This window comes from Anabrus simplex, chromosome 1 (genome assembly GCF_040414725.1).
Source record: "Anabrus simplex isolate iqAnaSimp1 chromosome 1, ASM4041472v1, whole genome shotgun sequence".
In the NCBI taxonomy this organism is placed as follows: domain Eukaryota; kingdom Metazoa; phylum Arthropoda; class Insecta; order Orthoptera; family Tettigoniidae; genus Anabrus; species Anabrus simplex.
In genome coordinates this window covers 804,138,113-804,164,656 of record NC_090265.1, presented here as the reverse complement: position 1 = coordinate 804,164,656, position 26,544 = coordinate 804,138,113, and the positions used below count along the sequence as shown (strand labels likewise).

The 26,544-nt window shown below is 39.0% G+C and overlaps 1 protein-coding gene across 2 annotated transcripts in view; it reads left to right on the top strand.

Moving 5' to 3' along the window:
* Positions 1 to 9,023: 9,023 nt before the first annotated feature.
* Positions 9,024 to 26,544, top strand: part of Usp16-45 (ubiquitin specific protease 16/45) — a 168,392-nt gene continuing 150,871 nt past the window's right edge. The window contains exons 1-2 of one of the 2 annotated variants that reach the window (XM_067136327.2): positions 9,024 to 9,424; positions 9,966 to 10,085. In XM_067136327.2, coding sequence (XP_066992428.2) covers positions 9,986 to 10,085 — 100 coding nt within the window. In that variant the 5' untranslated portion in view covers positions 9,024 to 9,424; positions 9,966 to 9,985. Of the gene's footprint in view, positions 9,588 to 9,965; positions 10,086 to 26,544 lie in introns of both variants that reach the window. The other variant, XM_067136326.2, reaches the window with a different exon arrangement.

Sequence of the window (26,544 nt, the reverse complement as noted above, 5' to 3'; positions counted from 1 at the left end):
ATTCGCCCGTGCCGTCTCTGTTTTTCCCCAACTTTCATCCCTTTCGAACCACTCCTTCTTGGTGTTGCATTTGCTCTGTCAGTCAGTGTACAATCCCATTTATGTGATTACCCCATTGAAGATCATTCCGTATATTAACACCTAGATGCTTACAATGATCCCCAAAAGGAACTTTCACCCCATCAACACAGTAATAAAAACAGAGAGGACTTTTCCTATTTGCGAAACTCACAACCTGACTTGTATCTTCGTTTATCATCATACCATTGCCTGCTGTCTATCTCACAACAGATTACCGAGGTCATTTTCCAGTTGCTCACAATCTTGTAATGTATTTATTACTCTATACAGAATAACATCATGCGCAGAAAGCCTTATCTGATTCCAGTTCTTTATTCATATAATTTATATACTGTATATAAGAAAACATAAATGTCCAATAACACTGCGTTGAGGAATTCCCCTCTTAATTATTACAGGGTCAGATAAAGCCTCGTCTACTCTAATTCTCTGAAATCTATTTTCTAGAAATATAGCTACCCATTCATAGACTCTTTTGTCTATTCAAATTGCACTCATTTTTGCTAGTAGTCTCCCGTGATCCACCCTATCAAATGCTTTAGAGAGGTCAATCGCGATACAGTCCATTTGCCCTCCTGAATCCAAGATATCTGCTATATCTTGCTGGAATCCTACAAGTTGAGCTTCAGTGGAATAACCTTTCCTAAATCCGAACTGCCTTCTATCGAACCAGTTATTAATTTCGGAAACAAGTCTAATATAATCAGAAAGAATGTCTTCCCAAAGCTTACACAGTCACTGTGGCTGAGTAACAGGCTCATTGCCTGCCCGCCCGCTTACAAGGCTGTGTGCCCGCGGGACAAAATGCACAGCGTGAGCACCTCTGTTGTACAGGGAAATAGTAAAAAATCTGATCAATCTTCTTTGGTAGGAGGTGGGAATAGTGAACGGGCAGGTGTCATGTGTGTGTCAATGTAGCGTAAGAGGGCGACCATTTTCGAATAGTTTGAAGGAGGGGCAGGTCGTGCTTTGCAGCGTAGACATACGAGGGATGAGAATCTCCACACGTGTTGCACCGGGGGGTTGCTGGTTATTTGCTGCTGCGAGCAATTTCCGCATTTTGGACTCTCGGCTTTACACTGGCTAGTGGTACATATGTTGTAATGAGAAATCGCTCGCAGAGAATGGGTTGAGAGGGAGGGCTCGGAAGGGTTCTAGCTTATGTAGCTTTCGGTGAAAAGAGACGCCACTACCCAAGACTCTGTCGAGCTCTTCTAGGGTTGGAAGAAGTATGCGCACCATAAAGTTAGCCCCGATGCATTCTTACTGCGTTTTTCCTGGCTGGTACGCCTTTCGCATTAAGTTCGACTATGATCGTGTCGTCTGAAATGAAGCTGTCCACCCCTCAGATGACACAGCTGAATAAGCTATGTCGGGGTGGAAGGGTTAGGGTTTTCTTGGTTGGTTGAGGTAGAGGTCTGAAGGGAGTGTTTGAGCCGAACGGGGTAGCTCCTATGTAATATATGGGATGTATAGCTGCTGCGTCCCCGTTAACCTTGATGATTACACTATTATAAAGATTGCAGATATCCGCAATATCGTCTCTACGCATATTCAAGCGTAATAGGATTGCGAAGATGTTGTTAGTGAAACGAGTTTATAACAAGAAAAGAGTGAGTTCCAGAAGGGACAGGCTGAAGTGACCGAGATTGTTGAGTGGGCGTCTGATTCTCAAGATTAGGGAGCGTAATTGGTGAAGGAGACTGTATGTGAAGGGAGGGGGCTGTGTTTCGGTCCCTATTCGAGGAGGGGGGAGCCTAAACTGTGCAGCAGTTGGGGGTGGTGTGGGGTCAACCACCAACAGCCGAGAAGCCTGGGCCCTCTCTGAATGTGTGTGAAGGGTTGCCTTCTTATACTGAATACGCGGCCTTCCCATCAGGAGTCGGGTGCTACGGGGAGATACCGCGCTTGGTAATTAGGGTCGGCGAAAGAAGACATTACCTCCGTGCGATACGCCACTGCGACAGTATCGCTGAAGAAGACAGACGTGGAGCTGGTATTGATGGTGGTGGGGGTGGGGGTTGTTGTTGGATTATATGGCGGAAATGGGCTCATGAATGCTGTGGTTTAGCCTATACGACAGAGTCGCTGAGGGGACGATCAATAGTATTTTTAGTACGGTATTTAGTATTTATTGAACCAAACAGGCCTTCGCCCAGTACAGTGTTCAATTCCTCAATAAGCATGAACAAAATGTATAAACTCCCCCATTTATTATCGGCACACTTTATCTTGGTGCATTTGTATACGGGGGTGAGGAGTAAGGAGGGAGCTGCCCCGGTTCCAATAATACTGCCAACTAAATGAAAATGAAATCTGAATTGAATCGAGAATATGATCGATCGATATGAAGTTTCTAAACCGTTATTATCTTAAGTCAACAACTATGTCACATACATATTATATAACATTTATTGATGCGAATCTTGTTCCTAGCATGAATTCTATAGTTTGGCTTTGCTGTGTAAACAACAACAGTACTAGTACGTAAAGTGTACGCCAGATGTCGCACAACGATGCTTAAGCGATTCATGGTTTGTGTTTCAAAGGTTGCCAGTACGAATCTCGAAGATTGCCGAGGTCGACCGATTCAGCACTAGGGTGTAAATGCACCAAGATAAAGTGTGCTAATAATAAGAACGATAACAGAATAACCATAGAGTAATTAGAAACAATTGGCCTACGGTCGACTCACTAACGGAGAGCGGTTGGCCTTAGGAGTAAATCACCGGGCGAGTTGGCCGTGCGCGTAGAGGCGCGCGGTTGTGAGCTTGCATCCGGGAGATAGTAGGTTCGAATCCCGCTATCGGCAGCCCTGAAGATGGTTTTCCGTGGTTTCCCATTTTCACACCAGGCAAATGCTGGGGCTGTACCTTAATTAAGGCCACGGCCGCTTCCTTCCAACTCCTAGGCCTTTCCTATCCCATCGTCGCCATAAGACCTATCTGTGTCGGCGCGACGTAAAGCCCCTAGCAAAAAAAAAAAAAGGAGTAAATCAAATCTACCTTTATAAATACTAAACCAGCTAAATGTATTATAGTGAACCCTTCACGCCGTGACCACTGCACAGCGTAGCGTAGGCCCACCATGCAATGGTCACCGCGTAAAGGTATCTGATGCTTACCAGATGTATGGTAATGCCAGGTTCATGAGACTTCTCACGATACTATTATCTAACAGAAATAATAAAAATAAAAGCACCTCCCAGTGGTGCTAACCGCTGAGTGGCGTCTGATGCAAACCAGAGAAATAGGAGATAAGAAATGTTGCGCGTCCTCTTAAGGTTACGGACATGTAGAGGTAAAACTAAGGTAATGAAAACTGCTACTGCATGCGGCATTTAGCATTGACCCCACATTAACGTTGCCTTAATTGGCTAGTCTGGTATTGCAATACCACTACTAGCGAGCTTTGATAACATCCTACTTTCTGCTGGGTGTACTAACTTTTCTGCTGCCTCAGGTCCGTCATCAGTACAGTTTAAATTCCTCTCCACTTGAGTGTTTACATTCTCATTTTTTAATTCACTATCACATGCTGACTTCAATTTTCTTCCACACAGTTTCATCACGGCACTTAGGAATGAGTTCAGATTTCCTTTGCTGTTCCATTCTTTGGAGAACCATTCAATGTTTGGCTTAACACCAATTCTACACATTTCTTGCTGTTTAACACTTAGGAAATTCCTTAGTTTCTTTCTGTCTACACATTCTCCCACTAGGTGTAATTCATCCGACCTGTTCTCACATGGAATGCACAGCGTATTGCCATTCCTCCTTGTCTATCCCTTGTTCTTATGTAACCCCAAAATCCACCAGGTTAAACCTCTTCTTCATCTTCTCTCTCCGAATCTTATGCTAATATTGGAGACCTGGACTACCTCATAAAATAAATTCAGAGATGCTTTTTTCTTAAATTCCTCCAACCATCGTTGCCTTTGTATATCCTTTACTCTAGTCATCAGCGCTCTCTGGCTTCTGCTCCCTCTCCCTTTCCAAGTCTCGAACCAGATATAACCCATGCCTACATATTCAAGATAGTTTTTTATTTCTGCTAGCCAACTTCCTTTATACATGTGTTTTTCTTGCTGTTTAAATGCCTTCTGCACTACTCTTCCACCTCGCCCCCGTTTCAGTCTTGACCAGTAGTTCATTACTCTTCTGACACTCCATTTCCATGTATTCCCCGCATAGAAGCAACGCCCCCATGTTGGGTGTACATAGAGGTAAATGTACATGTATTGCACTTCACTCTTTACCATCAAAAATATAATAATACTGCGCATAACACTCAGCGTCACTTATGCACACGCCGCCATCTTGGACTTAGCTCCCTTATTCTAGCATTCCAGTTACCTAGCAGTATCACTCCATCCTCTTCGTACTTTTCCATTATACTACTAAACCCTAAAAGTAACTCCTCGAAAAACGTATCGTTAGCGTATGGAGGTCCCCTAGGATGTGAGTACGCATATGCTATACATACCTTCTTTTCTCTACACTTTTTCTCTCCCTAATTTCAATCTCAACCAGACATCTTCGTCCATTCCGCTCCCAACTTCTACTAGTTCCTCAATCTCTTCCTTGACCAGTACTACTATTCCTCCTGCCGATCGCCCTTTGTTACTTTTTATTGCTTTGCATTTTACAATACGTCCACCCCAGGATATCTCTTTGCCTTTTGGTAATCAAGTCTCCAACAGACCAATGATATCGAAACTCTCCACCACATTTATCACCTCAGCGTTACTCATTTTACTTAGTAACCCTTCAATATTCACAAAACCTACCTTCAAGTCTAGTTATAAGTTACTATATCTATTTTCTCCATTACCTTCCTTGTTTTTACTCCTTGTCACCACCACCCTCTCCTTTTTCCTTCCCCTTCCGTCCCTGATTTGATGATTTCTGGCAATCATTCTTATCTTTTTCCTCTGTACCCTTGTTGTTCTTCCCCCACAAATCATTTAAGCTTCTACTTCTCCATTTCATCAAATTTCCTTTCCCTTCCTTAACCTCCCTCACTCCACTTCCCTCTCTATTATGCTCTTCACTCCCAGGTTCTGCAGCAGGCTTATCTTGGGCCTCTGTCACCACCTCCCCGTCCTGATCCCTTTGGCCTAGCCTCATACTACCTCTCTCACTAACTTCTTAGTTTCTTTTTAACTTCTTACCTCAAACTTATGTTCCTCTTGATCCACAGTCTTCCTCTCGTCTTCCTTTGAACCCAGGTCCTCTTCCTTTTTGAGCTCTTAATCCATAGCGTTCAGATCTGCTATAGTCCAAAACCTCTTCCATTTTCCATTGGAAACCATCAGCTGCAGCCCGCTTAATTTCGTGTGGCTATTTCTAGCCTAGTGCAGCCCTTGTAAGGCAGACCCTCCGATGAGGGTGGGCGGCATCTGCCATATGTAGGTAACTGCGTGTTATTGTGGTGGAGGATAGTGTTATGTGTGGTGTGTGAGTTGCAGGGATGTTGGGGGCGGTACAAACACCCAGCCCCCGGGCCATTGGAATTAACCAATCAAGGTTAAAATCCCCGACCCGACCGTGAATTGAACCCGGGACCCTCTGAACCGAAGGCCAGTACGAGTCGGACGGAGGAAGGAGTGAAACCCTAGAAGTCATGGAGAACAGGGGGTGAAACCCCTAGAGCGTAGAATCGTCTTGAGGTGAAACCTTGTACTTTCACTGCTTCTCCGCCTCTCCGTACACTTTTTAAGTGAAAATAAACCGTCGTGCCAGCTTGAGCGAAGAGTGACGCAGTCGTGCTGTTAGCACCACAGTAACTAAATACAGATGGCGCTATGAGCAGAGTATGATCCTTTTACTATATTTATCTATCCATCTAAGAAAGTTTTCATTCCCCACCCAGAAGTGACCTACAGGGCAAAGCTCTCTCTCTCTCTCTCTCTAGCCGGAAGATTTAAGTGTGTTGAAAACGGAGTGAGATAAACGTGAGATGGTTAAGGGAAATAGCAAAATTCTTCTTGATTGAGTGTCAGTAGCCTCTTAACTAAGGTGGAGTGTATAGTTAGGAAATTTTATTTCGAATAGAATATATCGAAAATTAATGGAAAATTTCGGAAATGGAGAATGGAAAATTGTGAGTGAGTAGCAAAGCAGTGAACGAATTGATGAGGGATGGTTAAGAATGATTAAGTTTATGGTATGGGACTTTATATAAGAATTAAGGATGTACAGTGGCGGAAATGGGGGGGGTCAGCCCCCCATCCCACTTTGTGGAGAAAAAATTAAATTTTTATTCTATTTAGCCACCTAAAACTAGGAATGGATGTACAGTGGCGGCAATCAGGTGGGGGGTGAGGAAAGACAGTCCCCCTTCCCACTTTGTGGAGAAAAAATAAATTGTTATTCCATTTAGCCACCTAAAACTAGGAATTATAAAAAAGCACTATCATACAAAACAGCTCGTCTTATCACATAATTCTTTCCCGCAATTTATTTGCTATTTAACAAATTACTTGGTGGAAATAAGAACAAATTATCATTCAACACAGCTAACCGACTCGTAAAGCGTCACAGCAAGTAGTAGAGACTCGCGCAGCAGCGTGTAGAAGCGCGATTACTATCTGATGGCTCAAAATTTTAGTTGTGCCCTAAATGAATTTCGTATGTGGACGAGTCCATGTGCTGCGCAGTGAGTGAGAGGTGAGGAACGTTCACTTCGCTAGTTGCTACGAAAGTGTTCACGTCAGCTCCTGGCGACTACATTAATGTAACAATGCTTCATTTTGCTCCCAATAGCTCAGAAGTAATTTGCTTCTCCATTATCCTTCTTCACCTACCTTCCCTTGCAAGCTCGGGGCTTCGCGTAAGTTTATATTATCAGATAGTAATCGCACTTCTAGTATGTGCTTTGAGGAAGGAAAGCAGGGGTATACTTTTGCCAAAGTCATGCACAATGAGATATGATTCCATGCTTGAGGCGCACATTCGTTAGTCTGGCAGTTTCAGTCAGTCAATGTGTCTCTGTAGTTATATCTAGTGTCTGTTACTTTCTTAGTGAGTGAGCAAATACTAAACGGCTTTTAATGCATAATCACTTCGTATTTCTATTTAATTATAATACCTGTACCTATAATTGCTACTATATAGAGTACTGAATCAAAATCTCAAAAAATATATTGCAGTATTATCACAGTTACCGGTATGTTTGAAAACTGTCAGCATTTACTTTTCTATCAAAATTCTCTCACAGAACATCAAAAACTTACCATATTATAGCTCTTTCTTCTCGGGTTTGTTGTCCACCCCCATCCCCACTCCCACTGCATCCCGCAGAACCCCGGTACTTTTTGTTTTCTATAAATTTTAGCAGTCCCACCACCACTTCTAATTCCCAATCGCCGCTACTCAGAGAGAGAGTGTGTGTGTGTGTGTGTGTGTGTGTGTGTGTGTGTGTGTGTGTGTGTGTGTGTGTGTGTGTGTGTGTGTGTGTGTGTGTGTGTGTGTGTGTGTGTGTGTGTGTGTGTGTGTGTGTGTGTGTGTGTGTGTGGAATAGATTGTTGATGTTAGGATGTAGGATGTTCGGTTAAGCAACCCTTGGCTATACAAATGGAAGAAAGACCGCGAATTCTTCTTCACTCCATAATTATTGCAGCTAAACACACAGTGGCGTAGCTAGCGGGGAAGGGGGGAGTTACTGGGGGTTAGATCCCCCATGGAAGTTTTACAAAAAGAAAATAAACATAAATTGACAATACACAATAAACTAAGTTAACATTCAGAGACATAATTGTAGAACCAACAGATCTGTTGAATATATTTTCTAAGAAGCCTCGAAAGCTGGATTATAGATTGTAAGCAGAACATATCATTTGCTGTAAAACTGTGACCTTGATCGTATTGTTTTGTTCTGTATTTTAATGTAAGTTTTTGTAGTGTACTCCAATCTGAAATCAGCGTAATTCACTTATACCAGTGTCCTTATAATGACAAGTCTTGCATGTTCGCACCACACATGCACCTTCATTGTTTTCTATCATAATTTTGTAACTATAGATCCCCTCCCCCCATTGGCCGATGCTGGCTACGCTACTGCAAACACAGCACATATATTTTCACTCATATTGAGAAGAGATATAAATGAATCACACTCACAATTTACTTACCGGTACTGATCTTTAACTTACTCCAGGCGCATAAATAACAACAAAAACTTCGCCAACTAATTCACACGCTCATATGACAACGTAAGTTACTCCAGGTCCTGTCATTGGAGAACTCACATCACAGTCCCTCAATATCTCTCACACTGTCCTGAATTATCTCTACTGCATTTGCTATGGCAATAGGCTAACTCTAGAGCATATTTTAGCTCTTCTGATACCCCCTATGGGTGGAGCAGTAGAATAAAGTCCAAGGTATCCCCTGCCTGTCGTAAGAGGGGACTGAAAGGAGGACCAGGGGCTCTCAATATAGGAGCGTGGGTTGGCGACCACGGTTTCCTTAGCTCAGTCGGCATTGCGTCCACTTATTTGCGTCAGGCTCTTCACCTTCATCTTTCCTATCCGACCTTCCTTGTTAGACTCGTGTTCTTTTCCGACCCAGACGGTATTAGGTTTTCGAGTTCTAATGAGCCTTTCATTATCACGCCCTTCGTGGCCCTTCATTTTCTTTTGCTGATACCTTCATTTTTCAAAGTGTCGGGCCTCTTCCAATTTTCTCTCTGATTAGTGTTAATAGACGATAGTTGTCCAGCTGTACTTCCTCTTAAAACAGTAACTACCACCTACAGTCGCTCTCCTGAAACTGGTGGTCCTAATACACGATAAGTTGCTAATATAGTACTGCTAATGCCATCTACAAGTAAATTTGTAAACGATGTGTGCTTGCGGAGTTCCGTTTGGCAATGGAAGGTTGGCAACATTTGCGGAATTGCTACGACAGCAGAGTTCTCCTGTGGTCAAGTATTGAGTTTTGACTTTTCTGCCATGAGGTTGTTACGGTACTTCGTGTTCCTTCATGAGTTACTCAGTCTTTGTACTTGTAAAGAGTAATTGCGGCGTATGTGATGTTGAGTGTAAAAACTTTGTGATTGAAGTAATCATGGGAATATGAATGCATTTCTTTTAATGTGATTTGTTGCTCTGCAATGAGCTCATAACACGTGCAAACGTGCAGTAGGCCTATACCCTGAAAATGTGTGAATCCTTGAACTACCAAGAATTCTTCTGAAAGCATTATAAAAGAAACATTTAGTCATACATAAACACAGAATAGTTCATAATATGCTGGAGTTGAAAACGAGTGCGAGGTGTTTCAGATGATTAGTCGTATTCCAATGCGGATTGTGGAATGGTTTTACAATGACCTATTGTGTGAGTGACGATGTTTCCCAGCTGTTTCTGACCTTTAACGTGTTCTGTGACTGGCATGTGTGTGCTAGAATTTTAAAAAAGATGTCTTGTAGGATTGTACACTATTCTTCTGTTTGTAGTTGACATTTTGGTGTACTGTAGAGTGTTTTGATTGCCTTGTAAGGTACGCATTTCTGATTTATGTACTATTTTTATCAGTAGACTTCCTTTTTTATGTCAAAACGTGATCATCAATTTTTTTTAGTATATTTGAACGGTGATTGTGACTATCTCTTTTCATATGTCAAAATCATATGGTACCGTTATATTAAACTTGCAAGCATATTACCGAATGGTTTGGCAAAACTGTCCTTTAGTTTGTGCATTTTATAGAAGAAATTTAAAGCATTAAGAAATTAGGTTTTTGAGAAAACTATTAGAAATAACTCCAAAATCATTTTTGAAGCCCTGAAGTTACAGTAGGCCCTACAGTATATGTAGTGTGTGGCTTTCTTAATTCAGATTGTATGTAGTCTATTTGTTCTTTTTTTTTTTTTTTTAGGTTAACATAAATTGGCCATCATGGTTAAAAAGAAGAAGAATCGTAATCAGCAAGAGCCCTCAGCCCAGAACGGTGGAGACAGTACAGAATCTGGCGATGAAAACCAAGTAAATTCTACAGGTGAGAACTCTTTGTGGAAGGTTATAGGAAGAGCGCGTAATTTTTAGCCTATATGAAACCACAGTGACCACTTTCTATTTTGAATAATCAGTCTTAAATCACATTTTATTTCTATCATTGAAAAGCCAGAATAAATTTAAAGGATAAAATATTATGAATACTAGTTTGCATATTGCTCAGTGATCCAACCTAGGTGGTGGTGTTTTTTTTTTTTAAAGAGATTAACCTAAAATGTGTAACCACAGCTTGGAACTTCTGCAAACAAATATTGTTCTTAAAATGAATAGATTATTAAGTTAATGATATTTTGGTGCTCCATTTTTAAAACATGAACTCTGTAATAGTTCGTTGTTTCTTTATAGCATGTTTCTGCTTTCCAGTCTTTTATCACGAAACCTTTAAGTTTAGATAGTAACTCGGACAAAATCCCCTTCCACCCTTACTTCTCTTTTAAGGACATCTTCAGATTCATCGGCATAGTAGCTATTTGATTGTTATCAACTTTATTTTATAATTCTCATTCTAACCCTAGGACTGACGCAGACAGGGAATTGTACGTAGAGGAAAGAAACAGACCGAAACAAATAGTTGTTGAATCTAAGATTCTAAGATTTTGCTAATAACCTGGAAAGGCTAGGACAGTAATAAAGAATCTTGAAAAAGGGAAATAAATAGTGTTTTGGTTAAATCAGGTGAACTCGTAATAGATTCCAGAGAATCACGTGAAAGGTGGAATGAATATTTTGAAAATCTTCCCAACGTAAACGGAAATCTTCCTGGTGATGTCACAAACAGCTGAGTTCATGGAGAGAAGGACAGTGATCTTGGTGAAATTACGCTTGATGGAGTGGAAAGGTTGGTAAATGAAGTCAGTTGTCATAAAGCAGCAGGAATAGATTCAATTAGAACTGAAATGGTAAAGTATAGTGGGAAGGCAGGGATGAAATGTCTTCATAGAGTACCTAATAAGATTAGGATGGATTGTTCTGATTGGACAAAAGCAGTAATTGCAGCCATCTATAAGCAAGGGAACAGGAAAGATTGCAACAACTATTGCAGTATCTCATTGATCAGTACCAGGCACGTTGTTCACTGGCATTTTGGAAGGGAAGGTGCGAGCAGATAATTGAAAAATGCTATGAGAGGAATAGACAGTTACGTTTCGTAAATGTAGAGAACGCATATGACAGAGTACCAAGGGAAAAGATGTTCGCCGTACTGCGGGGCTAAGGGATTAAGAATAGATTATTAGAATTAGACAGAGGCATTTATGGTGACAATTCGGCTGCTGTGAGAATTGTTGGTGGAATGAGTTCTTGGTTCAAGGTACCTACAAGGGTTAGACAAGGCTGTAATCTTTCACCTTTGTTGCTCATACATGGATCAAGCATGTTTACGATGTTTACGGTTAATGTCGAAGTATGGCTGCCGCATTGCAAAGACTTTATTTACCACATAGACACTGTCTAAAACCAATGTTCAACTTGCCATGTTTAAACACTGCTGAGAACACTGTATAACCTCAAATTTTAGGAGTGAATCACAACCAGAGGTTGTGTACCATGAAACATATCATTTGTATTATCATGTTGAGACTATTCTGGAAAGAAAGATTAGTCCGATGGCCTCTTTGTGGGTTGTCTGCTGCAAAATCGCAGTTGTTCATTTGAAATATACAAGCAAGTACAGTTTAAAATACGATTTTGCTTTTCAAGAGATAATATAAGGGACTTGTTTCTTGAGACTGACACAAGGGATAGTCCAGTAACTGTCAACTTGACTACAATTCTTGGCAAACAATATATTTTATTTAGGATAGTTTCTCTGGAATTATAGGTCACTTTGACTACATCCATATCTGAATGACTTGTCCCGATCGTCAGAGGGCTGTCACATACATCAACTGGGGGGGGGATTCAGTTATATTTACTGCCAAATAAACGCACCTAATAGTGACTCTAAGAAGTATGTTGTGGGGGGGGTTGTGGATAATAGTCTTTCTAATTCAGATAAGTTTTTGCCAACTATGAAATAGGAAAAGGCGAATACTGGGAAGGAAGAGCAATGGTCATAATAACAGCCCAGGTATTTGCCTGGTTTAAACTGGGGAAACTATGGAAAACAATCTTCAGGGCTGCCGATGGTGTGTTTCGAACCTATGATCTCCAGAATGCATGCTACATCTATATGGCCCATGCAATTCATTTGGTTACACAGTACTCTAGTTTCATCTTCCCTTTGCCCAAGCTATTTAGAATACACTCACTGTAACAACACTGTAATTAAAGCTACTCTTCCTCGTACGGTGGTGTGTACCGCTCTAGTGTTAATAATAATATCAGATTTAATTTCCACCGAAAGCGATACAGTAGAATTTCATTAGTCCGGCATTCCAGAATTTTTAAATGTTTTTATCTCTTAATAATGATCTCTCCTGAACATTTTGTTGCATTATTTGTCAAAACCATTGGAAGTGTATTTTATATTATTTCAAAGTTAATAGTGCAAATGTATCCGATACAATCCAGTTGTTATGCATTGACTTACTTAGATTTATCTATCTCTGGAAATATTCAGTCTGGAAGCCCATGTGCTACATTGAGTGCTGGAAAGCCAACCATATGATAAAAAATTATTTCAAAATTTGAATGAATGGGCCACGTTCAAAAACGGATGGGAATATGCCTTCAAAAAATTGAAGCGGACAGAAGGAAGAGAGAGGTGGTAGGTGGAAAGACTCTAAATGGTAAAGGAAGACTTACAGATAAAAACATTGATGAACTTCGGTATTATTATGGAATGGCAATAAGAAACAACACAATTGAAAAAAGGAGTGTGTTATTAAACTAATGATTCTGCTGATCAACATTTTACTGTAAAACGCGTGTTACAGCTGTTTTCGCTGTACGCCTTAACCTATATCGTAGTAAGAAGTACCACCCGATAGTCTGGCATTTTTGGTAATCCGGCACCGGGCCAGTCCCGATCGTGCCAGACTATTGGACTTCTACTGTATTCTTATCTGTGGGCAAGTCATGCTCATGCTTAGCCATATTTGAGTAACGTGTAGGAAGACTACAGCTGACTGATGTTTAGTGCACGCACTGACAAATTTCATTGGTTGCAACAAGCAAAAAATTGCATGGAAAATACTTCTATTTCCAGTTTCGAAGCATATTGAAACTTTCAACAACGTCTAGCTAAACACCAGCTGAACATTGTGTATGCAATGGAAGATCGTGCGTAAGTTAGACGTTGTCTAAGGCTTAAAACTAGTTATAGTTTCTGCAGTTGGCCCTTATTTTTACGTAGCTTACAAATTCTTTTTTCGCCAGAATGAATACTCCCCTCCTGACATTCCTGTGTCCAATAACGGCCTGTTTATATTGGAATTGCTGTTCCTATCCTGTCTCTACAATAAACACTCCAGTTCTATGAGAATTTCTGCATCCACAATATCACTTCTCAGACATGATTGAACTTCTGTTACATTGTCTAGTAAATATATAACTTATCTATTATTAAATTACTTCATTCTATTCTTTTCTTAACAATACTTCTGCAGTTTAAAACTAACATTTTAATGTCATCCTAAATTGACTTCCAGATCCCTATACTATTATCACCGTTCCCTGGTCCGCCCCATTTCCTTGAATGTACCTTCCTATAACCCTCTAAACAAATCTCTTTAACTTATATGTACCACTGAGGTTCAGGTGAAGGCCATCTGAACGCATATCCCTATCTCCTACCCACCCATTAAGATCTGCAAATCTTACTCCCAGTTTCGCACATAGGCCTACCCATTCCGTAGTCTCTCTTAAATTTCTGATTCCTTACCAGTCAGTATCTCTCCTACACAGTATTCCACTGATAACAATGTCAGCTTCCTTAGACTTCTCTCATGCTGCATTAACCAGATCTCTCACATCCCTACCTGTACCTGTACCTTCTTGCATTAAATTGTTGGTACCAACATGAATATACTACTACCATAAGGTGGTGACCCTCTTGTACACTAGAATTAATTTAAATCTCGTGGCCAGAAATATTCATTTCAGGCAAGAAATCAGTACAGCCCTCAGAACTACCCAGTACATGGTTACACATTCTCTTTCATTGGTCACATCCGTTAGACACATAACACATTCTCACACCTGGAGTGCGAGGGGATGTGGAGAGAGCGAATGATGGGGGATATAAACCAAACATGTGCAGAAGGGAAGGTACTTGTTTCCCCACCTGCCCACACGCTCACTATACTCGAACTTGAATATGCGCTTGAGATGTGAATGAAGGGAGGAAACATACGGTTTAGTATACCAATTCATTGAGGGTCAAATTCTTCTATTTCTTTGAAATTCTTTTGCGCAAAGGCTGGTTCAACCATGACCTTATTGTTGAATGGCATCACGCCCGATAATTGTAAGAAAGAATGACCATTACCTTCGTCAGTATAGGATCTATTAAATTACTCTACATTAATAACTTTGCAAGCACTGTCAAAAGAGGAAGTGATGTATTTTGCACTAAAATATGCACAGATATCAAATTTTGACACAGGAAATTCACTAAGAACTTAGTAAAGCGATTTGTATTTCATTTAAAGACATACTCTTTTACTAAAACACCATGCCATGCTTTTTTTTTTCTTGATATAATTATGGGAAATGGGAAGTTAAATGGGATATGACAATGTATAAAAATAAGACATAAGAGACAATGATTACATTTAAAAGACATGTAAATGAAGAATATTATTCACAATCAAAAAAATGATAGGTGAGTTATAATAAATTAAAATAAGATATTCTCATAATATGGAAAAATGTCTTAAAGAAACAAAGGGGTGCCTTTTGTAAGAAAAGAGTAAATAAAATGAATGTTTCCTTCTTGCAAAAATAATTGTATTTGTATAAAATGAAAAGTAGAGTATAATCTCAAACAGTGCACTAGTTTTCCACAAAAATAATTTTCTAGCCATACAAATGATTGGAGGAAACCAATCATCACTTTGTTAATAGGAAAGATTTTCATTTCTGGTTCCTAAAAGAGCTGTCTTGCCCCCTAATTAGTTGCCTTCTCAAGTTGTCCCAATTTTTTGCGAGTTTTAAGACCTTCCGTGCCTTCTTTCTGGTATCTTATCTAAAACCAAACTGTGTATTCTAGTAAGACGGTAGAGTAAAAGCACTGAAAACTTCTAACAGTCGCAAACTACTGAAGCATTTTAATGTCTATATGCAACTCCATTGTTTTAGCAGTTTAGAAACACTGAATTACATGAAATATCCGTATTCATGCGAGCCTGATCATGGTCAGTATTACTCGCGAAACTTTTAGTGATACTTGGACTCCCTAATGCTAAATTGGTAGACCTTGGCAATCATCAAGATTCATATTGGCAACCTTTGAACACAAACTATGAATCGATTATGCTTCACCGTTAGACACTTTACGTATTAGTACTGTTGTTATGATTGTGGAAGTGATATTTCTGAGAATTCATGCTAGGAACAAGATTCGCATTGAGGAAAGTTATCTGTGTGTGACACAGTTGTTGGCTTAAGATAATAAAGGTTTAGAAAATTCATATTGTACTGAATAAATAGCGATTTAAACAGAATAAGCAATCCTTTTATTGATAGTCGCCATTACATCAAAAACATACACAACAGTTCTGTCTATCTCGATCGTCCAACACACACATCGATCCCCTTCATATCGATAGTACAGTATATCACTCCTTTTTTTAAATTTTTTATTGTAGTCTGACAAAAATCCTGGGAGTTTCCTTTTCTGTCGAGTTTGTCTCGGTCCCAATTCTTGGCTCCCTTTTTCTTTCTTCTCTGGTTCATTTTCTTCTTCTTCTGGTTCCTCTGGTTGCTCTTCCACACTCTCCGACTCGTCCTCAGACAACAGCTCATGAAAAGGCCAGAAGAAGGTAGAGTTGCGAGTTATTTGTCTACCATCCAAAGTCTCTACTTTAACAGCGTTGCCATTCTTCTTGACTTTATTTAAAGGTGTGGGTCCAAATGTGGTTGAAAATTTACTTTGGGGTTACGCATCAAAACCTTGTCGCTCTCCGATAATTTATTTTCTCAAGCCCCTCGTTGAATGTCTGCGAATTCTCCATTTTTAAACTTTTGAATAAGGTCTCGGTCTCGTTCCAGCACCTCTTGTAATGTGTGTGTTTTTTGTATGGGGCCAGACCAGGAATTTTATCCCTCAATTTTCTGTTAAAAAATAACTCCGCCAGACTAACCCCTGTAGCCTGGTGCTCATGGTTCCGGTACATCAGTAGGTACTTGCATTTATCTCTAACTCCCAATCAAATTTCATGGCATTGGCAATCTGTAGTCGTTGAGTTATCCCTGGGATCAGTCTTTCCACTGTGCCATTTGCTTGTGGGTGTAACGGGCTAACTCTGTGGTGATGAATTTCGCACTGTTGTAGGTAATTTTCCGTCTCTGCGCTGACGAAGTCCGTGCCATTATCTGTTGAAAGAACTTCAGGATACCCGTATCTTGCAAAAATACCATCTAGGGTCTTTATTATGCTTTTAAAGTACTACTTAGTTTTGTCACTTCCATGAAACAGCTAAAATAATCTGTCACGATCAATAGTTTTACCCATTAGGAAAAGGACCCAAAATATCAGCAGCTATTCATTCATTCCCAAGGCTTTTTAGGAATTATTGTCGGAGATATTTTTTTCAGGCTTCTCGGGTTTGCTGGTAATCTGACAATCCAGAAATGTTCTCACTGTCCGTTCCGCTCCTTTGTCCATTCCGGGCCACCACACTTTAGATCTGAGTCTGTTTTTCTTTTCCAAAATTCCTGGATAACCCTCATGTGCCAGGACCCTAGTTTGTAAACTTTTTGGAATTACCAACTTGGTTTCTTTCAGTAATATGTTGTCTATGACGCATAATTGCAACATCATCGCCCAAAATGGAAGGAGGTTAACGTCATTACGATCCGAACACCCTGTTTGTGAATGTGACTGGACCTTTTTTAGAGTGGGATCAATTTTTGAAGCTTCATCTATTTCCTCCAAAGATAATGCAACTGGTGCCAAATACCTAGCCAAGTGCATCAGATAATTGTCCTTCTTGGCTTCACCGATTGAATTCTCACTTAACCTTGATAAAGGATCTGCTATGTTATTTTTTCCCCTTTACATACTTAACTTGGAAGTCAAAAGATTGGAGTCTCAAAAGCCAACGTTCAGTTCTCGTGCAGGGAGTTGATCTAGGCCCAAAAATTACCTCTTGTGGTTTATGGTCCGTATACAGGCAAAACTGCTTACCTGTCAGAAAAATCCTTAGACGCTCACACGCCCAGACAATCCCAAGTGCTTCTTTCTCTGTCTGAGAGTACCTTTGTTAGACGTCCGACAGGCTGCGACTAACATAGCAAATTATGCATGGGATTTCTTCGTTGTTCCATTGTATCAGCACCACACAAAGTCCTTTTGGGCCAGCGTCACAACCGTTTCACCCTTGGGGTTGAAATATCCTAAAACTGAGCTAGATGTAAGTACCTCTTTTATTTCTTTAAAAGCCTCTTGGTGTACTTGTTTCCATACAACGTATGCAGATTTATGTGTAAACTGTTGCAGTGGTTCTGTCATGGTTGATATGTTAGGAATAAATCTACTTACGTAGTTCAGTAGGCTAGAAAACCTCTCAGCTCAAACACATTTTGAGGTCTTCTGCAATTCTTCAGAGCCGCCACTCTGTCTTCGGTAGGCCTAAAGCCATTTGCTGATATGATGTGACCCAAGAACTTGAAGTTTTACCATATTCACACTTTTCCTCATTCAGTTCAATACCGTGCCCGCGAAAAACTTCCAGAAACTTTTTTAATCTTGAATCATGTATTTCTTTAGTTTCCCCTGATTCAAACCAAACATTAGCCGCTTGAACCTACATAAGCCTAAATGTGGTAATCTCCCGTGAGTCAGGATGCAATTCCACATGGTGAAAAGCTGACCTAGCATCCAACTTTGAAAAGTACTTTCTTTCACTAATTTCAGGGTGTAGGTCTTCCATGGTTGGTAAGGGGTGGGTAGCCTTTAGTACCGCTTTATTTGCCATTTGCATATCAACACACAATCTAACACTGTCACCTTTTGGATTTGGTACAAGAGGGGAAACCCATCTTGATGGCCCTTGAACCTTTTCAATTATGTCAGTTTGCTCCAGCTCAAGGATACTTTGTGCTACTTTTTGTTTCAGTGCCAATGGCACCCTCCGCAGAGGTTGAATAACTGGCGGGACTTTCGGGTCGATTGGTAATTTAAGCTGAAAATTCTTTATTTTGCCCACCTTCGATGTGTCAGAGACCACCGTCTGATTAACCTGCTGAGAAATGTATAATATTCCTAGTTTTGTAGCCGAGGAACGTCCCAAAATAGGTGGTCCCCAACCTTAATAACTATAACATTTGTACTAATTTTTCTACTGGAATGTGTTATGTCTGCCTCGAACTCTCCTAAAATATCCAACGGATCGGTTCTACCATAAGTGAAAAGTCTTTTTGAACTATATTGTAAGGTTACTATATTGGTTACCTGCTTCCTTTTAAATTTCTTCCAAGTTTCGTGGTCAGTAACATCGCAAGTAGATCCTGAGTCAGTAATAAAAACGAAGGGTACCCCTGACAATAGACAAGTGGTCTACCCCGTTGTCTCTGGTTTTTTTTTTTTTTTTTTTTTTCCCGTCATTTGTAAGAAAAGTATAGTCTAAATCACTACTCCATCCAGGGCCGGCTTCATACTTGACGTCGCCCACGTAAGAAACTTTGTCATAAACAGTTGACTCCCGCGATTCTAACGTATGTCTTTCTGTTCTACAACACTTCCGATAGTGCGCCTTTAAATTACAAACCTGGCAAATTTTGTTTCTCGCAAGGCACTAGGGTTCACTTGCTGAGTGATTTGTTTCCCCGCAGTGATAACATTTCCTTCCTCCTCTATTTTGATAACTATTATAACTAGTTTTCGGCGGAGCACTAGTGGTTTTGCCACTATTGGAAATACTTCTTTGTGGAGTCCCATATTTCTTCCTATTCGATATACTATACTCCTCTTGCTCAGAACCGTCGTCCTTACTAAAATGTGATGTCTGCATGTTTATCATTTTGTGAGCCCGTCCAATGTCAACCAAACAGTCTAGTGTGGCAGAGGATTTTTTCCAATATTCTCTTTCTAACTTCAGCTGATTTGCAACCCTCTACAAACTGGTCACAAATAAACATGTCTTCCAGTTCTTTTTTGTTGTGGTATCTTTAAAACCACTTTTGACAAAGTTGTTGACGCAGCCTAGATATAAAGGTGTCGGATATTTCATTAATATCCTTTCATAATATGCCGCTTGAATAACGAATTGCTTTTCGGTAAAAAATGTTTGTCTAACAATTCTAAATTATATTCATGCACAGCTTTAAACAGTGTTGTGTTCAGGGATTGAATAAAATATGTCTTGCAAGCCTTCTCCACCCAAATGTTGGTAAATTGCCTGTTTTCGAGCAGAATCTGTTATTCCTCTTGTGGCATTATACAATTAGGCTGAATGTTTCCATGTATTCCATCTAGAGACAAGGCTGGTGACATCTCCATTTAAATCTAAAATTGGTATAGTACTGTTTCTTTCCATTTTAATGTCTTCTGGAGGTTTAGTATACGGATTTAACCAACAGATTTTACCAACTCCACCAATGTACTGAATAAATAGCGGTTTATCCTCCTGAGACCCAATGTCCATTCTAATGGACATCACTGTTTTGCATCGCACGCGAGAAATATGTACTGCTGTTAAATCTCGCTCAGTATAGCTGTCCTTCGGAATACGTTGACCATGCCTGGTGAGTACCTCAATTTATTTTTCAAAATATTACTCTGTCAGTACATAAACTCACGTTTCATCAATTCATTATTTAAAATAAATGTCTGGATTATCCTCTGTAAATATTATAAAATGCAAGAAGTGACTGACAGGTGTAATGTTTTGCTGTCCATCGTAACGGACACTTTCTATTTTAGGTCTTGACATAACTTGCAAATGTTTAATGCTTCTTGAAGTCTCCCTATTTGTAATCTTACAACAAATGATGTATTTACATAGTATACTTTCTTAAATGATTTCCCAATCATCTCATTCATACAGAGGAAAAAAGACCACCTTGGTGCAAGTGAAATACTAGAAGCTTTAGTGAATGGTGATACTTCAGATGTACGGTAGACATTAATGATGATTACGAAACTGATTATCAAAATCAGAATTTTGCTGTTGCTTTTCAAATCAACGAAGATGATATTACTCCTGCTTTGTCCAAAGATGATAAGGATGATGGTGATGACAGCGAAGTTGAGGGTTCTGATATAAATTCACGTGAGGTGAGGCAAGATAATAACTGGCCACACACCAGATGGCAATTCTGAAGGAAAAGTGAAAGGTGTGTATAATTGTATATTTTATTGCATTTCTTTAAGAATGTTTGGTGTGTTTGCAACTTATTTCTTTCTTTGTTGACCTTGGTCTCTCCCATACTATGTGTATTATCTCGGCATTCCTTTGTTACAGATTTGAAGGGCTTGACATACCTGAGCCAGTTTTGCAAGACACTTCAGCACTGAGAGAAAACTGGAAAATTAATGACTATATAGATCAGTATTTTGATGAATTTATAGGGAAAATGTGTGAATTGACTAGTATGAGGTATCATAAAATCACAAGGAAGCCCCTAAAACTGACACTGCAAGAAATTAACTTTTTCATAGGAGCTTCAGTCCTGATGTCATGCCTGTGTTGCCTAAGACACATATGTATTGGACCAAAATTAATCTTGTTTTTGCTATCGCTGATAGAATATCTAGAAACAGGTATTTTGTCATAAGATATAACCTTAAGGTTGTGAATGATAATAGTATCTTTGCAAAGCAAAGAAAGGCTGATAAACTCTGGAAAGTTAGGCTGGTTATCGACAGAGTTCTGAAAGGCTGTTTTAATCTTCTATGAGAACCTGATGTCGCAATTGATGAACATCCCATTCACTGGAGTTTGCTCAGTTACACAATTCGTAAGGGGAAAACCAAACCCTGAAAGGGTTGACAAATTTTGTATTGGCTTCTCCTGCAGGCTTAGTGTTGGATTTTGAAGTTTACCAGGGCAAAGGTACTTTTCCTGAATCATCTGGGCAGAAAGCTAAACTAGGTATTGGTGTTTCGGCTGTTCTACAATTGTGCGAAACGTTACCGCCAGGTACACATGTATATTTTGACCGCTACTTCACATCACTGACACTATTGGAGATGTGCGAAAAGCAGATTCACAGTACCAGAACCATAATGAAATCCAGAATTCCAGCATCCGTTCACTTGACAGATGATAAGGTGCTCAGCAGATTAGGACGTGGAACATTGATCAATCTGTTTGGCAGGACAAGAAGTTATGCATTGTAAAGTGGCATGATCAGAAACCTGTGCTGATGGCCTCAAGCAAACTGATTGTACATCCACGGGACAGTTCCAGAAGATGGTCAAAGAAGGAAAAGAAGTACCCTCAGGTTTCTCGTCCTTAAATTGTCAGCAAGTATAATTTCAGCATGAGTGGAATTGACTTAATTAACAGGATTATCAGTTACTACAGAATGAGTACAAGGAGCAGAAAATGGACAATTAGGACATTTTTTCACTTTTGACTTAGCCATCGCAAACAGCTGGGTGCAATACCGGCTTGATCGAATGAGTCTAAGTGAACAAAAGAAAACCATCATGCAGTTCCACGATTTCAAGATAGCGATAGCTGAGTATCTGCTAAGCAAAGAAGATGAAAGATCATATGAAGATGTGGAGGAAAACACACAAAAAAAGAAAGGAAGGAAGAGTGAAGGGTCCACACCAGCAGGAAAGAGGGAGAAGAACTTGCCTGTTATGGCAGATGTGAAGAATAGCATGCGCTGCAAGAATCCAGGGTGTCGCCAGAAGACTAAGGTCATGTGTGCAGCATGTGAAAAATACCTTTTGCCTCACAGTGCAAATCAACTGTTTTGCTGAATTCCACTGAGTTTCAGATGAAAACTGTCTTAATTCATATGTTCAAATTTCGAAGATGTTGAAAATGTAATACTATTTCACTTAATGATGTGTAATGCAATTTTCTTGTGAATAGAGTAGGATAAGAAAAACTTTTAAGTTCATTTGCAGAATCCAGGCATATAAACCTGATGTCCAATATAATGGACATACTTTCCTTGACTGTGAGAGGTTGCAAAATGCCAATTACTTCAGAGTGTTAGTTATGGCAATATTTTAAGCATACTGTATGATTTTCACAAAAATCAGCTCACTAACAATATCTTGGGTCTCAGGAGGTTAAACGGAATAAACAATCCCTTTATCGCCATTACATTCAAAACATACACAACAATTCTATCGTTCAACACACACATCGATCCCCTTCATATCGATATTACAGTACACGTATCGATCGATCATACTATAGATTCAGTTCAGATTTCATTCCCTTTCAGTTGGCAGTATTACCAGAACCCGGCTAGCTCTCTCCTTACTCCTCACCCCCCCCCCCCCCCGTACTCCCTTACAAAGAAGTGTATCACTAAAAGTTTTGTGAGTAATATTTGAATGGGTCAAGGTGCTGTGTGCTATTCTATATTGTCGAAAATACATTGCAAGTCCATAAGTTATTCACAGGGGAAAATGTTCCTTTCAAGAACTGCCATGTGGTATAAAAATACTTTCTTATTTATTTAATATTTTAGCCAACATAGGACTACTTTGGTCACGTTTATGGAGGTTTTTCTTCTTTTTGTCAGCCCAATACTGTTTCATCCTTTCTGAACGTAATTTTCTTTCTGCTTCTGGAATCACTCTTCCTATTCTCTGTTTGTTGATTTTTGTCTGTGATCTAGTGCGTTATCTTTCAATATCTGGAGTGTATTTGTTTTGTATTTTAAATCTATTGCATTTCCTTTCAGTTGGCAGTATTACTGGAACCGGGGTAGCTCTCTTACTCCTAACCCCCCCCCCCGCAATACCCCGTACAAAGAAGTATCACTAAAAGTTTCGCAAATAATATTTGAATGGGTCAAGGTGCTGTGTGCTGTTCTATATTGTCGAAAATACATTACAAGAATTTAAGATATTACTAAAATTTATTAGGATCAACCTATTCAATACAACAGAATTTACAAAGTTAGGACTTACATCCTATTAAACTCAAATTTGAAGGGACATGTTTCGCCCTTTAAAAGGGCATCATCAGCCTTTTTACACTCATACTCAAAGATAAAAATCAGGATCCTGATTGTCATGGTAAAAAGTATAAAATGAGAATATAAGATTAGAGTGAAATTATACAGTGTGAGAAATTGTTATGAGTTCAAAATACATCCACCATTTCCTTAAAAGACACTACACTTTTAACAACAAATCCCCTCTAAAAAACTCGGTTGATTTTTGCGATTTTTTAAAGAAATTTAACTTGCTACCTAACCACATCATGTGCTCCTACAATATCACGAACATGTGTTCTAATGTACCAACAAAACAAACAGTAAACATTATCAAGGACAACCTATCCAAACATAGCAATCTTAGCATCCTTGAAATAGACGAATTCATCAACATTCTAAACTTCGTACTAAAGAACAACTATTTCACTTTCAATGGCAAAATTCCTTATCAGGCATCTTGGCAGATATATACATGGACTCGTTAGAACACCATAAAATAACTTCAAAAATAAAAGGGCTCAGCCTGTGGCTCAGATACGTAGACGACACATTTGCAATAATCGACAGTAATCTCAACAATAGCAACGATATTTTAGATTTTTTAAACACCCTTGATCAAAATATCAAGTTCACCAAGGAGGACGAGGTCAACAAATCCATTAACTTTTTAGACTTAACTATAACACGCGACAAGAACACATTTGATTTCCAAATTTACAGAAAACCCACCCACACTCCAATAACAATCAAAAACTCATCTATACACCCCAACTCCCATAAATAAGCTACTTTTTACAGTTTAATTTACAGAGCTTTAAAAATCCCACTATCACCTAAGAGTCTAAAAACAGAAATTCATTATATTAAAAGTTTAGCAAAATTCAACTGTTTCAAAATAGAAATAATCAACCAAATAATTAATAAAAACAAATATAAACTAGCAACAAACCTCATCCTTGACAAACCTAAAAAATCTAAATTCGCCACTTTTACATACAATAATTCAGGCATCTACCAAGCAACAAACCCTCTGAAAAAACAAAACATTAATATTGCCTTTAAGACGACAAACACCAACTGCAACCTGTTTTTTAATCACAATACACTCAACATAAACAATAGTATTTACTCAAACTCAGGCATATACAGGCTCAAATGCACGCAATGTGAAAAATCATACATTGGGTAAACAGGCCGGAGCTTCCTTACTAGATATCAGGAGCACTATAATGCCAATAGACATAACAAATTTTCATCCATGAGCTCTCATATGAAAGAAACAGGTCATCATTTCACAACTATCGAACAGGACCTAACAATCATCAAAATAGTAGGCAAAGGAAAATTAATGAACGAATTAGAAAACATTTACATATATCTGGATCAACATTACAACAAAGACCTAAATCTCAATGATCCCGTCAAAATAAAAAATCCCTTATACGAGACTTTACCCAATTTATTACAATCTTTAAATCCAAATTTAAATGAAATCCTTAAAAATCTTAAACTAACGTCCAATAAAAATCCCAACTTCCCCTTAAAGGTAACTCCCTCCGTCCCCGCCCCTGCTAATCTTCCACAGCCAACAGCCCGTAAGCTCAACCCTCCGTCCACCTCCTCTTCTCCATTACACCCCTCTTCCTCAATTCCACATTTTCAACAGCCAGTAGCGCACAAGCTCAACGCTCCGCCCATTTCCTTTCCTCCATCACACCCCCCTCCCTCAGTTCCACACAGATACAACACACGACATTCAAATCTTACTCATTCCAAGACCATACAGACAACCAGTTCATACCGCAAAAATCGAGAGTGTAAGTAATTGAATATATATCATTTCACCTAATTAACCTTTTCCTCTAAACTTCGTATCTTTTATTCTCTTTTCATTACAGATTCTTCATCATATATCCTTCAATAGTCAATCTATATTCAAAACTACAGCCAACAACAAGTAAGAATGTTCCCATTTAACTATCAGTATACGAGTTAACAAAGATCTATACGGCAACATTCAATTATGAACTCTTTATAACTCATTCAACAAAATTACGGAGACCGCGAACGCACTGCGTAAATAACGAGATTAATGGATTAGTTGGATAGAACTTTATAATCTACATAGCGCCATACTACAGTTAAATATTATGACTTTTCAACAAGAAAGTTTCAATGTCATCTCAAGCGGCTACTAAGTTCCATTAACCTTCTCTTCAACATGTAGGCTAAATCAAGTTGCTTCTAGCCGAATTTCACTCGAACTTTGATACAGCAACTTTGCCATAGACCTTCTTGTTATTATGTGGTTAAGGCCTAGTTTGTCTAATTTATAAAATCATTTTAAAATTACTGGTGTAATATCATACCAACTTCAACTTTTTCTTCGCAAACATTTTAAATGAAGTTTTAATTGTAAATTATTATTTAAGAACTCATAACAATTTCTCGCATTGTATAATTTCACTCTAATCTTATATTCTCATTTTATATTTTTTACCATGATAGTCAGGATCCTGATTTTTGTCTTTGAGTATGAGTGTAAAAAGGCTGATGCCCTTTTAAAGGGCGAAACATGTCCCTTCAAATTTTAGTTTAATAGGATGTAAGTCCTAACTTTGTAAATTCTATTGTATTGAATAGGTTGATCCTAATAAATTTTAGTAATATCTTAAATTGATGTACATTTTGATATGGACCAAATATGAAATTTGTAACATGTAATACATTACAAGTCAATAAATCATTCACAGGAGAAAACGTTCCTTTCACGAACTGCCATGTGGTATAAAAATATTATTTATTTAATTTTTTAACCAACATAGGACTACTTTGGTCAGGTTCATGGAGGTTTTTCTTCTTTTTGTCAGCCCAATACTGTTTCATCCTTTCTGAACGTAATTTTCTTTCTGCTTCTGGAATCACTCTTCCTATTCTCTGCTTGTTGATTTTCGTCTGTGGTCTAGTGTGTTTATCTTTCAATATCTTGAGTGTATTTGTTTTGTATTTTAAATCTCCTATTGTCATACATAACTTATGTCCTCTTTAAGTTCTGTGATCCATCTATATTTTTCCTACTCTTACTCTTCCATATTTTTTCTATTATTTGTCTACTGATTGTATTTCTGGTGACCATATTAGATGCCCTAAGAATGATATTCGTTTCCTTTTCATTGTGCTAGTCACAGGTTCTATTTCTTTAT